The 15410-nt window shown below is 44.4% G+C and overlaps 1 protein-coding gene across 3 annotated transcripts in view; it reads left to right on the top strand.

The window, feature by feature from the left end:
- Positions 1-15410, top strand: part of COL27A1 (collagen type XXVII alpha 1 chain) — a 752882-nt gene that overhangs the window by 401077 nt on the left and 336395 nt on the right. For all 3 annotated transcript variants that reach the window (XM_077478787.1, XM_077478785.1, XM_077478786.1), the window contains exons 27-28: positions 1814-1867; positions 7233-7286. In XM_077478787.1, the coding sequence (XP_077334913.1) occupies positions 1814-1867; positions 7233-7286 (108 nt within the window). The remainder of the gene's footprint in view (positions 1-1813; positions 1868-7232; positions 7287-15410) is intronic.

The raw sequence follows: 15410 nt of genomic DNA, 5'->3' as shown, positions 1-15410 counted from the left end.
TAAGGGGAGTGTATTTTTCTAGTGTGGTTGAATACCTATGTGCCCTGACGTCTGCTCTGTTTGAATATTACAGGGGCTTCTGTTTACCATAATTACCCTGACTCCCCCCCCCGCCCAGTCTGTTTATGTGTATTAGAACCAAGTATTTCCTGCATGCACAAGGCTTTTACTGAAATATGCTATTTAAAGCTGCCTCTTTCAAAAGCCATGGATGAGCCGTAGGGTGTATTTAAAAATGGCATTCCACCAAATTATTGCAGTGAATGTATCCATTTTGTTAAACACCATTAGCACCTAGCCAGGAGCCATATTATCACAGAAGTCCCACAGGATAGAAAATATGTCTCCTTATGCTTCTGCTTCCCCTTTGAATCAGATTAAAGGTACCTTCACAACAAAACACAATTATGCCTCCAGATGCATACAGGGAACAAGACCTTAATGCAGGCAGTAATGTAACTCTGAGGTCAGTTGTGTGGACTATTTTTGGCACAATTTCAGTGTTTGCTGAATAAGATAGCAGTTCACCGATTGACTTTAAGGTGCACCTGTGCTTTGTCCATGCAGGGCAAAGTAACAGGTTCATGATAATGTTGGCCAAACCAGCTGTACATGCTTCTCTTTTCTTCACTCCTCCCCCATTTCATTCAGGTATCAGGACCAAGGTCAATCCTTGGACTTGGAGCTAACACAGGACTGAGGACTGTGTTCACTACAACTAACAAATCCAGATGCCTTACTGGTCAGTTACCAAGCACCTGCAGAGGAGCAAGACGCAGTCTCACCTAAAACTAAAGGGTATTTTTTTCTTCACTGTGGTAGAGGAGTGATGGAAAAGAAAATAGTATGAGGCTGCCATTAAAATCAACGTATGCCTTGGCCTGAGAAGCAAATCATTAGTAGAAGTAAAGCCTTTAGCTTGATTTTTGACGACAAATATATTCTAGTTTAGGAGTAACCTTCTGAAATGCAGCAACCAGAAAGAAGGAAGTCCACAATGCACCAGTTGTGTCAAACACTTTCTGTAAAAAGTCACTAATGTTTGAGGCCCCCATGACAAGTGCATTCTCTTTTATACATTTGGTTGCTTCTCTCCCTTAGTATAGCTTAATCTTTCCAACATTAAAAACACTAAAATCTCTTCCCAGTAATTGCTCTGATCTTTCCACCTTTGCTTGTGCATTTTCCATCATGCGCTTTTAAGAAACATTATCCAATAACGAAACCAGAAAAATGTACCTTTAAAGTGTACCTATGACCTGCCTGTGGACATTCATATATTTACATATTCCTAAAAGCCGTAAACGAATTGGAAAACAGCACTTCGGTACCTGCAAGCACAGTGGAGCAAAGGTCACAACAGGAGCACTGAACTGGTTGTTTAGTCTAGCTCAGTCCCCCTATTCCACCTTCCCCAAGATTGACTAAGCAGCTCAGCTCCCCTGCTTCTCCTCCCAACAGTCTTTCCACTTTTTAATCTCAAATGTTAGCAAAACACACTTGCTCTGGGAGAGGAGAGCAGGATGAGTTGAACGAACTTGGAAAACGACTTCTATGCTTTTTCTGTAAACTTTAAGAATCATTTTCTCAACTCTGTCTGCAGCTACAGAGGTCTGTGAGGGCATGTTTTCAATTTTATTTTCTGCTGGTTAAGAATATGTAAATAATTTAATTCTCATATTCTGGTGAGAGATTCACTTTTGATTATAAGTGATTATGTGATCCGTCTTCTGCAGTGTCCTGGCAAATCAGAGGAGTTTGTCACCTATATGAATGTTATGTAGCAATGCTCATTTTCTGTTTTTTGTTGCAGGGTCATACTGGCAATCCAGGGCCTCCGGGTTCTCCAGGTCCACCTGGGCCTCCGGTAAGTTTCTTGGTAAAGCTTTTACTACATCTTTTTATGTGTTCCATGTATTTTGCCACTTTGTCTCTGAAATTAAGCTGTAAAAAGGTCCCTCATCAAAATGTTCTGTATACTTGTGCCAATGTGGCAGTGCAGAGAGGTTGCCACAAGAATTTAGTACAGCATCAAATTAACCTAGTGGTTATATAGCTATGTTTATCATAGCTGTTGTGTCTGTTAAAACAATAACCGTAGGGGTTTTTCCTCTGGTATGCCACCATCCTCATATTAGAGTACACAGAAGCCACGGTGAAGAGTAAGGTTGGGTCTAATATGGCTTATGTGTTTTTATTTTGGAGGGATAACCTATTTTTGTACACAAAATGACTGCCTCTTTCCTCCCTCGCTGTTTTTTTTTTTTTTTGTCTCGCGTAGATCTATAATGTGTTTGATTCTCTCTTGCATTGTCCACCCTGTGTATAAATTTGTTGCTCTTCTGTAATACTAGTGTAAAGGAATTTTTAGTAGTGATAGCATGCTGGCAAATGCTTATACTTTTTAGGTCCAGAATCCTGATGAACTTTGGATGCTGTTGGCAGCACTGGCTAATCAGTTTGCATTATTGTAACACTATTTAGATTTGCCAATGTCGATGCCTGTAAGATGCCAGTAAACTTGCGAATATGGGTTGGTTGATGCAGTGATATCAGTTAAAGGGTAACTCCCTCTTAAAGCTCATCAGTGCTATTGCACTTACCACCCAGAGAAAGGTCTTGATCTCATATGTCTATATCCAGAGGTGGCTCTAGGCTATGTGAGGCCTTAGGCAAATGTGATCGCTGTGATTTGTTACAGCTGCTTGGAACCTCAATGGCTTTACCCCAGTGTGTGCCGGTCCGCTCACGCCGCTAGCCCAGGGACACCCAGGGCCCTCCTTAATATTGATTGGGCCCTGGGGAAATATTTTCCTGGAACCCTAGCAATTTCACTCTCCACCCCAACTTCCCAACAAATCAAACACACACATAGAATTATCTAAGAAACACTTTTGCTAGGTTGCTGCACATCATAACCACTCACTGATTGGTTGCTAGAAGTTATTGCACAATATTACCACTCAATGATTGGTTGCTAGAGGTTACTGCACATCATTACAGCTCACTGGTTAGTTGTTAGAGGTTACTGGGCATTATTAATGCTCACTGATTGGTTGCTATGGGTTACCGCTCATTACGCAGTGGGGTAGTAGGAAGCTGGCAGAGGGGTACAGATGGGATGATGATGACAGGGGGTGGTAGGAAGCTGGCAGAGTGATAAAGGTGGGATAAAGATGGGAGGGGGGTGGTAGGATGCCGTCAAGAGGTGTATAGTTGGGAACAGAATGACGGATGGTGGTAGGAAACTGGCAATGGAGTATAGGTGGAATGAAGATGACAGTGGTGGTGGTAGGAAGCTGGCAGAGGGGTACAGGTGGGATGAAGTTGACAGGGGTGGTATCAAGCTGGCAGAGGGGTACATGATGGAAAAGGACTTGGCGGTCCTAGTAGATGATAGGCTCAGCAATAGCATGCAATGTCAAGCTGCTGCTAACAAAGCAAACAGAATATTGGCATGCATTAAAAAGGGGATTAATTCCAGAGATAAAACGATAATTCTCCCGATCTACAAGACTCTGTTCCGGCCGCGCCTAGAGTATGCTGTCCAGTTCTGGACACCAGTACTCAGGAAGGATGTACTGCAAATGGAGCGAGTACAAAGAAGGGCAACAAAGCTAATAAATTGTCTGGAGGATATTAGTTATGAGAAAAGGTTGCGAGCACTGAACTTATTCTCTCTGGAGAAGAGACGCTTGAGACGGGATATAATTTCAATTTACAAATGCCATACTGGTGACCCCACAATAGGGATAAAACTTTTTTGCGGAAGGGAGTTTAACGAGACTCGTGCCCACTCATTAAAAGTAGAAGAAAAGAGGTTTAACCTTAAAGTACGTAGAGGGTTCTTTACTGTAAGAGCGGCAAGGATGTGGAATTCACTTCCACAGGCGGTGGTCTCATTGGGGAGCATTGATAGTTTCAAGAAACTATTACATAAGCACCTGAACAACCACAACATACAGGGATATACAAGGCAATACTGACATATAATCACACACATAGGTTGGACTTGTGTCTTTTTTCTACCTCACCTACTGTGTAACTATGTAAGGTGAGATGAAGATGACATGGGGGGTGGTAGAAAGCTGGCAGAGGGGTACAGGTGGGATGAAGATGACAGATGATGGGGATAGGAATCTGGCAGAGGGGTACAGGTGGGATGAAGATGACAGGGGGGTAGTAGGAAGCTGGCAGAGGGGTACAGGTGGCATGAAGATGACAGGGGGGTGGTAGGAATCTGCCAGAGGGTACAGATGGAATGAAGATGACGGGGTGGTAGGAAGCTGGCAGAGGGGTACAAGTGGGATGAAGATGATGGATGGTAGTAGGAAGCTGGCAGAGGGGTAAAGGTGGGATGAAGATGACGGGGGGAGGTAGGAAGCTGGCAGAGGGGTACAGGTGGGATGAAGATGACAGGGGGTGGTAGGAAGCTGGCAGTGGGGTACAGGTGGGATGATGGTGACAGGGCTGGGGGTGGTAGGAAGCTGGCAGAGGGGTACAGGTGAGATGAAGATGATGACGGGGGGGTGGTAGGAAGCTGGCAGAGGGGTACAGATGTGATGAGGATGATGGGGTGGTGGTAAGAAACTGGCAATAGAGTACAGGTGAGATGAAGATGACGGGGGGTAGGAAGCTGGCAGAGGGGTACAGGTGGGATGAAGATGACGAGTGGATGGTAGGAAGCTGGCAATGGAGTACAGGTGGACTGAAGATGACTGGGGGGTAGGAAGCTGGTAGGGGGGTACAGGTGGGATTAAGATGACAGTGAGGGTGGCAGGAGGCTACAGGTGGGATGAAGATGACAGGGTGGTAGGAAGCTGGCAGAGGGGTACAGGTGGGATGGGGGGAGTGGTAGAAAGCTGGTAGAGGGGTACAGGTGAGATGAAGATGACGGGGGGTGGTAGAAAGCTGACAGAGGGATACAGGTGGGATGAAGATGACGGGGGGTGGTAGGAAGCTGGCAGAGAGGTACAGATGTGATGAGGATGATGGGGGGGGTGGTGAGAAACTGGCAATGGAGTACAGGTGGGATGAAAATGACGGGGTGGTAGGTAGCTGGCAGAGGAGTACAGATGGGATGAAGATGACGGAGGTGGTAGGAAGCTGGCAGAGGGGTACAGGTGGGATGAAGATGGAAGGGGTTGCAGAAAGCTGTCAGAGGGGTACAGTTGGGATGAAGATGACGGGGGGAGGGGTAGGAAGCTGGCAAAGGGGTACAGGCGGAATCAAGATAACGGGGGTGGAAGGTAGCTGGCAGAGGGGTACAGGTAGGATGAAGATGATGAGTGGATGGTAGGAAGCTGGCAATGGAGTACAGGTGGGCTTAAGATGACGGGGGGTAGGAAGCCGGCAGAGGGGTACAGGTGGGATTGAGATGACAGTGAGGGTGGTAGGAAGCTAGCAGGAGGCTACAGGTGGGATGAAGATGACAGGGGTGGTAGGAAGCTGTCAGAGGGGTACAGGTGGGATGAAGATGATGGGGTGGTAGGTAGCTGGCAGAGGGGTACAGGTGGGATGAAGATGACGGAGGTGGTAGGAAGCTGGCAGAGGGGTACAGGTGGGATGATGAAGATGATGATGGGGGGGGGGGGTGGCAGGAAGCTGTCAGAGGGGTACAGTTGGGATGAAGATGGCGAATGGATGGTAAAAAGCTGGCAATGGAGTACAGGTGGGCTTAAGATGATGGGGGGGGTAGGAAGCTGGCAAAGGGGTACAGGTGGGATCAAGATCACGAGGGTGGTAGGTAGCTGGCAGAGGGGTACAGGTGGGGTGAAGATGACGGAGGTGGTAGGAAGATGGCAGAGGGGTACAGGTGGGATGAAGATGATGGGGGAGTGGTAGGAAGATGGCAGAGGGGTACAGGTGGGCTGAAGATGATGGGGGGTGGTAGGAAGCTGGCAAAGGGGTACAGGTGGGCTGAAGATAAGGGGGTAGAAAGCTGGCAGAGGAGTACAGGTGGGATGAAGAAGACGGGTTGTAGGAAGCTGACAATGGAGTACAGGTGATGAAGATGTCGGGGGGGGGGGGGGGGGGTGGTAGAAAGCTGGCAATGTGGTACAGTTGGGATGAAGAGGACCAGGGGCGGTAGGTAGCTGGCAGAGGGGTACAGGTGGGATGAAGAGGACAGGGGAGTGGTAGGTATCTGGCAGAGGGGTACAGGTAGGATGAAGATGACAGGGGGATAGGAAGCTTGCAGAGGGGTACAGGTAGGATGAAGATGACAGGGGAGTGTTAGGAAGCTGGCAGTGAGGTACAGGTGGGATAAAGAGGACGGGGGGGGTGGTAGGAAGCTGGCAAAGGGGGTACAGGTGGGGTGGTAGGAAGCTGGCAGGGGGGTACAGGTGGGATTAAGATGACAGGGCTGGTAAGAAGCTACTCCACTAGGTGGGTAAGTGTCTGAATTGAGAACAACCCATAATCAGATGAGCTAGATTTCAAAAAATATAAATGTGGGGGGAGGATGAGGTTTCTCTTTAAATAGGTTAGATCTAAAACACATTCAGCGTCTCAGTTTTAGATAGTTTAAAGTGGTTTGAACCCTTACATTTACCCACTGAAGTGACTAGTCCCACACAACACACAGAAATTAAACAAAGCCTTCTACATAAACTGTACCTGTTTATCTGCTTCCCTCTCTTCTCCTCAGCCTTCTAAAATGTGCAGATCAAAGGCTTTTTCTTAGCTCCAGAAGGCAGGGGATGGGGATCTGTAGCACACTGCACAGCATAGTGAAGAGAGCTGGGTGTATTCTGAGACCTTAGTGGAGAGAATGACCACACCCCTTCTACATAGTCCCATAGAGAAACATATACAGCAGAAGCTGCCAATCACCTGTCTGTGTCGTCTGTGGGCTGGAGGAGTGGCAGGCTATCTCCTGAGATGCTCTGGTGTTGGCGCTACCTGTCAGGAGTGAGTCATACTTAAAGTAGAGCAGACAGAAATCATACTAGCTGCTTTGGATTGAGGCAAATATACACTATAGAGTGGTATACTCTGTTCATTTTTCATTTCAGAGGTTTGCAACCACTTTAAAGCTTTAAAGTTCTGAGAAGCTGTACATCAGCAGATGCTCAAAACAGATGACAGAATATAAAAAATGTTAGCAGTAATTTTTAAAAGTACATATTTAATATGGGGTAGTGTTATTTCTTTAAACAACAGAAACTGTTTATGATTAAGCTACATGTTTTGTTTGGATTACACATGAGTGGTGCATTTCCTTGTTGCAGGGTTCGCCTGGATCTCGCGGCTCTCCAGGGGTACGGGGTCCAAAAGGCCGAAGGGTAAGTAAAACCAATTATTTTTGATCTTCTTTGCTATCACACCTAAATTTCTAATGAACCTTTAATAGTGTACCAGGCCTGTGTTTGGCAAGCCCCATGTGTTGTGGTGTTCCAGAAAAAAATAGTTTTTATTCATAAATCAAAATTTTGGTTCTTGGGAAAGTTTGTTGCTTGGTAATGATTTTATGGGAGAGTAGAAACAGAGCAGACCACAGACATGACAATCCTTTACCACCACCACCCCCACTTTCCATGACTCACTAATTTTCTCACTCTTTAGCTACTTTGGGTAAAACTTGTGATCTCAAAAACAGAGAAATAAACTTAAATCTGCAGAAAATATCAGTATATGTTTGGATGGTTTGGCAAACCTAGGAAAGTGGGGGTGGATGGGAAATTTGTCAGCTAATGCCTTCATAGCAGTTAAAAAAAAAAGTAATTCTTTTTTTTAAAACGGACATTATATCCAAAAAGTTGGGCAACATTGCTGTAAAAGGGGCAGCAACCAATTAGCTGTCAGTTTCCATCAACTGGTCAATTAAAAAATCTGATTAGTTGCTATGTGAAATAACTACAACTCTGTTTTATTTGTTGAAATCAGTATCTGCATTGGCAGGGGTGTCTTTATGTTGAAAAGCTAAAGCAGATCTTCACCCTTCCCTCCATTTTTTCTTATTTTATTTTTTTAACTTGCACTTACCTGGAGTGGCATAGTGCACATCATTCGCCTAGGCGAGTGACGTGTATGGGGCAGGGATAAAATCTTTTCATTAAAAAAAGGCAAATAAAAAAAGAGCAATTTTTGTGTAGCAGAGTTGAGCAGAAGGAAGTTTGTTTTGAGAATGAAGATCCACTTTAAGGCCTCATACGCACTATACGAAAAATCAGAAAGCAAAATTCGTAAGACGAGCTGTCTGTGGACTTTCGGATCGTTAGTACGGTGCTTTTGACAGCTGATTTGACTTTTTTCTCAGACAAAAGCTGGATGTGCAGGCTATATATTTTTTTGTCGGATGTGAACTCAACGTCCGATTTTCGGATAGTCGGTACAGAAATTGTTGCGCAAAAGTGGAAAGTACAAGCACGCATGCTCAAAATCGAGGAACGATCGGGAAGAGTTTGGGCTTGTAAACTACTGCTCGTAATCTCGAATTAACATTTGTGACGTAGCAATTGATGAAATGTCTAAATAGAGCACATCTTCTCATCTTCTTTAATGGGATAATAATGAAGCTGCTTTGCTGGTGATACTGATGTAGTTATGCCAAACGTATTTTCAAAGGAATTTGTTTTGTATGATTTGAAAATCATGAATAAACGCTCACCAAACTTCCACTAACACGAAATTAGCAGAAAGGCCCCAAAGGGTGGCACTTGAGAAATTAACTTTATACTCTCTTTATACTCTCATAGTACATCACTACGTTTGTCAAACGACAATTTGCGGATAGTTAGTATGCTAGACAAAATTCTGCACATGCGCTTTTGACAAAAATCAGACGCTCGGTCGTACAACAATCAAACCGTATGTACGAGGCTGAAATGTCCTGTCTCATGCAGCACCCCCTAGAGACAGCAGAAAAAGTTCTTACTGCCCCTCCTGACCCCCAGCTGTCTCCAGTTTGCAATGGATGAAAAAAAGAAAAGAAATAGAATGGATTCATCTTCCTACTCATGCTTTGTTGTCTACAAAGGATGATACTGACTTTTTCGGCCTAAGATCCACTAAAACTCTAGATTTTGATAAAATGGTGAAGAAATAGCATGCTTCAAGAAGTTTTTGTTGCTGTTTGTGACCCAGATGTGGGGATATATCTAGGGGTGCACCGGATGGATATTTTGGTATCGCAACCGAAAATGCAGGATGCAGTTTGCTGAAAACAGAAACCAAAAAAGATTTTTTTTTTTTAAATATATCTATTTTTTCACAATCAAAAGTTTTATTGAAAACAAAGTCAGATTTACAGTCATTGTTTGAATACACATATTTTTGCAGTTAATCTGTAAACAATAGGAAATATAATTACATCTCTACTGTGTTCTGATTTGGTTATTGTTAAAGTATGGGGTTGTTACACAATTGAAGACATAAGTTAGCATACAATATATAAGGATGGGTGAGTAATGAATGGGGTATATGGGGGGGGTTGTTGTTAGGGGACAAGGGGAGGGGGCTGTAGGGTGTGATGTGCCCTTTACATTAGTATATAACACTGAGTATTACAGATAATCTTTGTCGGTCTGTACTTAGCTCTAGCTCCTACCATGTTAAGGATCAAAAGATGTTGGGGAGTTTAACCAATAAGTGTTCGGAATTCGGGAGAAAGTGTGAAAGCCAGCCATGGTTGCCAGGTTTTGTTAAAATTTGTACTGTTTTCATGTTTAGTTGCTACAATTTCTTCCATCTTGTAAGTATATTGTACTCTGTTTAACCAGTCTGTAATTCCCGGGGCTTTGGTTGTTTTAAAGTGAATGGGTATCAGTGTTTTAGCAGCAGTGAGTAGGTGTCGGGTCAGTGATTTTTTGTAGCGGCCTAAATTGATGGGGACCAGATTAATCAGGCATGTGGCTGCATTCAGTTCCAGGCGAGTTTCTGTTATGTGTTTTATCCAGGTTATAACTGCATCCCAGTAGGTTCGTATTATTGGACATTCCCACCATATGTGCATGGAGGTGCCTACGGATAGTTTACATCTCCAGCATGTGTCCGAGGTGGAGTGAGACCATCTCCTGGCTTTTTGTGGTGTAATATACCATTGCGTGAGAATTTTGTAGGATATTTCCTGGTATTTGGAGTTTAAGGAGCACTTGTGTGCCAGAATGCATACCTTATTCCATTGCTCATCAGATATACTGATTTTGAGATCTAATTCCCACTTTGATTTGAATTTAGTTTTATCAGCGTGTGACGCTTGAATTAGCACTGAGTATGCAAGAGATGTGGTGTTCGCTATCGGTGATCTCTTTAAACATATACTTTCTATCTGAGTCAATGGGAGGCAGAATTGTTGCTTGTGTTTGTTGTTTACCAGGAAGTCCTTTAGTTGTATGTAAAACCAACTTCCAGGAAACGGCTCCCCCATCTCGGCTTTTAGTGTGTCGAATGTCTTGACTTTTGAACCTGACATACAAGTGTATACCAGGAAGTCTTGTGGCGTGTTATGGTGTAAGCCTGGAATGAAGTCGGGGTTATTCGTGAGTGGTGTCAGGGGGCCTGGGTTAGTTGCGATTTTTTGTGACTTTACCAGTGTTTGCCAGATCTTTATTGTGGTTTCGATTAGCGGGTGGTCTATAAGTTTGGGCTTTCTGGAATGAAGCGACCATGGGAGGTAGAGTGTGTTGCGCGTTGCCAAATTGCTTTCTAGTTGGACCCAATCCTTATTTAGTCCGTGGCAGTGCCAGTCTATCACTCTCGTAATGTGGGTGGCCTGGTGGTACTTTTTAAAGTCCGGCAGGCCTATACCCCCTTCACTTTTAGATAGTGTTAAGTGTCGGAATTGAATTCTAGGCTTCTTATCTGCCCAGAGAAATCGTCTTTGAATTTGACTCAATATTGTGAAGAAATGTTCTGGAATTTTAATTGGTAGAGCGTTGAATACATACAGAAGCTTGGGAAGTACCATCATCTTTAATATTGAGGCCCTTCCAAACCAGGAGAACATTTTTACGTTCCATCTGAGAAGGTCCTTTTTGATCGTGGCAAGTAAGGGTTTGTAGTTTACATTATATAGTGAATCAATGTTACTGGTTAAGTTTATGCCCAAATACTTAAGAGTGCCTCGTTCCCATTTATAGGGGTGATTGTCTTGTAGATTTGTAAGGTGGTCCTGTGGTAGAGTGAGGTTGAGGGCCTCGGATTTTGACTGATTTACCTTAAAGTTGGATGTAAACCCAAAGGTTTGAAATATTTTGTGGAGATTGGGTATCGAGATGTGGGGATTGGTGAGGAAGAACAGGAGGTCATCCGCATAAGCAGCAATTTTGTACTCTCTATCCTTTAGCGTAAAGCCCTGGATATCAGTGTTTAGATTAATTGTTCTGATTAGAGGTTCTAGGGTAAGGATAAAAAGGAGTGGCGATAAAGGGCAACCTTGGCGGGTACCATTATGGATGGATATAGGTTCCGAAAAAATATTATTAATTTTGATTTTGGCTTGGGGATTTCGATAGAGAGCCGAGATCCACGACAACATGTTTCCGTTTAAGCCAATGTGAGCGCATGTGGCCATCATGTAGTCCCAGGAGACCCTATCAAAGGCCTTCTCAGCATCGGTAGAAAGCAGCATGCCTTTAGTTTTAGATTTCTGTGCAAAGTGGATTAGGTTCAAGGCTTTGATGGTGTTGTCGCGGGCCTCCCTCCCCGGCATAAATCCCACTTGTTCAGGGCCAATTATTTTTGCTAAAAGGGGTTTTAATCTGTTGGCCAGAATTTTAGCTAGGCGTTTGAGGTCTGTGTTGAGGAGTGAGATGGGTCTGAAGTTTGCGCAGTCCGTGTGTTCTTTATTGGGCTTGGGGATTACAGCTATATGTGCCATAAGGTAGGATTGGGAGTCATGTTGGTTCTTTGCTAAAAAATTAAAGGCTGAGCGGAGGGGCTTTATAAGAGAGTTTGTATAAGTTTTATAGTACTGTGACGTAAAGCCGTCTGGGCCAGGACTCTTTCCTGCTTTTAAGTCTGCAATTGCATTTGAGATTTCAGTGGTAGATATGGGGTCATCGAGCGCATTGGTGTCTTCTTTTGTCAGGGAGGGTAATCCGCTATTCTTTAGGAAATCATGCATGGTGTCCTGTTTTGTGCGCGTTAGGTGAGATGGTTTGTGTTGAGCTGGTAGTTTATACAATTTAGAATAGTAGGTGTGGAATATTGCTGCTATTTCTTCCGAATTGTGTTTTAAGGTTCCCCCTTTGTCTTTTAAGGCATGAATATGGGTCGACATAGTGGCATCTTTTAGGGCTTTGGCCAATTGCTTGCCACTCTTGTCTCCGTATTCATAAAAAATGCTTTTTTTTTAAAAAAGAGAACGTTTAATCTTCATATCCAATAGTAGCCTTAGGGAAGTTCTGCGTTGTGTTAATTGGTTTTCTAGTCTGAGTGATTGGGATTGTTTATGTTGTAGTTCAAGGCTGGCTATTTGCTGGGAGAGTTTATTAATTTCATCTTCCCTTTCTTTCTTTTTCCGAGCACCCCATTTGATAAGTTCACCTCTTACCACCGATTTGTGTGCCTCCCAATTGTTTAGTGGGTTCGTGTCAGTGTCAGCGTTGTGGCTAAAGTAAGTGTTGATGGCGTTTTGGATGTCATCTTTTATAATTGGGTCGGTGAGGAGGGTGGAATTCAGTCTCCAATTGAATGCGGATTTGTGTGGTGTATTGAGGTGTAATGTAACCGCCGTAGGTGCATGGTCAGAGAGTGCTATAATGCCTATCTCCGCTGAAAGTAGATTACCGAGGTCCCTTTGCGAGATGAAAATCATGTCGATTCTCGAGTATTTTTTATGGGGTGCGGAGAAAAAGGTGAAGTCCCTGCCTGTGGGGTGCATGGATCTCCATGTATCTACCAATGTCAGTGATTGTAGTAGTGCTTTTATGCGTTTGAGGGTCCTATATGGGACTTGCGTGTGACCTGTCGATGTGTCTTTGAGGGGTGCGAGGGGGGCATTCAAGTCTCCTCCAAGGAGGGTGCACCCTTCTGCAAACCATTTGAGTTCCTCTATAATTTTGTTGCAGAAAGATATATGTGAGGAATTTGGAAAGTACACATTGGCTAAGGTTATAGGCGACCCTTCCCATGAGCCTTTGAGAAATAGGAATCGTCCCTCAGGGTCTGTCAGTTGTTGCGTTAGTACAAAGGGAGCGTCTTTGTGAAGAAGGATGGATACTCCTTTGGTTTTGGCCAGGGGGTTGGTGGCATGATATGCTGTGGTAAAGGTTCTGTCAGTGATTCTGGGGATATTGTTGCCCTTAAAGTGAGCTTCCTGTATAAATACTATCAGGGGTCGGGTTTTTTTTAAGTTCCCTTAATAATTTAGTCCTTTTTTCGGGTACGTTCAGGCCATTTACATTATGGGAAAGGATGGTAGGTGCTCTCCCTAAGAAAGCGTATGCCATGTTATAAGCAGAACTTAGAGAGGGAGGTGTCCAGAGATACAGAGTATTTCAGCAGTGTACACTGTACTTGCCGCTGCCGTGGGGAGCAAGCGGGCAGGGATGGTATAGGTGTAGGAAGACGATTGTTTTGCTAAGGAATACAAATAGGTGGGGGGGGAGGGGCGTGTGGGATGATGTGAAGGTGTGAACTAGTCTACCACCACTTGGGGGCGAGTCAGCCTGGTGTCTGACTCGTTCTGGAGTAAGGTAGTACTTCCCCTGTGGGGGATAGTGGGAGGTGTGATGGCAATATAGTATTATAAGTTGCGCTATGTAGTAGCGCAACGTGTATCAGAAAGTAGGTAACCCTGTGAAAGGTCCAATGGGACCTGGGGGCCCAAGTGTCAGGATGGGGAATATTCTCCCCTCGAAAGTAGAGTGTCTGGGACCACGTGTAAAGCTGATCTTAGATAAAGATTAATAGCATATGGTATCGAGTAAGAGAGAATGACATTACATTTAAATTGTTTTTACTCCGCCTGTCAACATCTTAAACTCTATCAACATTGTTTAACTGTAAAGTGCCAGCAGAATAACCAAAGAGGAGAAAAACATAAAACTGAGAAAAAAAAAACATTTCAAATCAGAGATAGCTTAAACATACCAGTCTGTCGACCAGGAGCAGGCGTGTAGTACCCTCTAACCTAGTATGAGAAAGCAAACAATAGATGACTCTATGCTATAACATACCCCTTAAACCTTTAGAAAGGGGTAGAGGCTCAGGGTAGGTATTTCAATAAGCCCATTTACAGTCCTGGACATGTACTAAGGGTCTCCACCTTAGGAGATTTAAAGTGTCTTGTACAGGGTACTAGAGTCATAATAACCTTTGAGGGAAGGAGGCAGTGGTAAACCGGACCATCAAAGTACCGCCGGTAGGGTCAGCAAGGTGTCCAATCTGCAAAAGGGGAAAGCGGTATTGGTGTCTTCTCCCTACCTTCTTGGCCAGTTCTACTCGTAGTAAGAGATCGTGGGTGGTGAAGGCAAGAATATTTGCGTCAACCATTCCATAGGCTGCAAGCGGTAACGGCCAAGGTCTTTGCTTCCGCACTACTTCAGCAAATGGTGAACTGCTCGTAACCCTTCCCTGTAAACAATAGAATGTTCAGTTTTTGTTACTCACAGTTTGGCTAGTTGAGGTGGTTCAAGGTTGGTAGCAGGTGACAATTCCCATGGGTCAGTCTTTGCATAGATCCATATGTGGCACTGACTGGTTCCTAGAAAGTCAGAGAAAAGTGGAGAAGAGCTACCGAGGTAGGTATAGCAATAAAATATGTAGACGTGATAGCCCAGCTTAGGGTGCGAACTGGACGCATTTTGCATTCGGATACAGGGCCCGCACTGACTTGGCGCCTGTTAAAGTAAAGCAGTCTGGCGACCTTAGGGGTAAATGGGTGTCAGAAATGTACAACTGGCAGAGTCAAAACTTATGTGTAACATCTTCATGTCAATAGCCTCTCGTATCTCTCCCTCTGGGGCTCCTAGCATTTCTAGAGGGGTATGGAGACTCGAAGCTGCTCCTATCAGAATTCCTGCTGTGTTTGCTTGATCGGTGGGGCGACTGTGCACGGGAAGGTCCCGGTGAGAAACGAGGATTGTTCACTTCCGGGGGTGTACGAAACTCCGCGTACCATTCTGGGAGGTCCATGGTGTCGATCTGAAGGTCTTCACAAAATTTATTTAGATCATCAGGGACTTTGAGGATATGTTGTTTTCCCAGGAAATTTGCCTGAAGTGCGAAGGGGAACTTCCATCTATAATTGATCCCTTTTTGCCTCAGCACTTCCAAGAGTGGCTTCAGGGCCCTCCTGTTTTTGAGCGTAATGGGCGACAGGTCCTGGAAGAGTTGTATTACAGCTTCCTCATGCACGATCCGTTCTTTGGACCTGGCCTTTTGGAGAATGTCTTCCTTCAGGCTATAGTTGGGCAAACAGCAAATGATGTCTCTCGGAGGGTTTCCATCTTGTGCCCTGGGCC

This window comes from Lithobates pipiens, unplaced genomic scaffold, assembly GCF_037356315.1.
Source record: "Lithobates pipiens isolate NorthernLeopardFrog02 unplaced genomic scaffold, aLitPip1_a1.2 Scaffold_1, whole genome shotgun sequence".
Classification (NCBI taxonomy): Eukaryota; Metazoa; Chordata; class Amphibia; order Anura; family Ranidae; genus Lithobates; species Lithobates pipiens.
The sequence above is the reverse complement of the archived record's forward strand: the minus strand, read 5'-3'. Positions and strand labels throughout refer to the sequence as shown.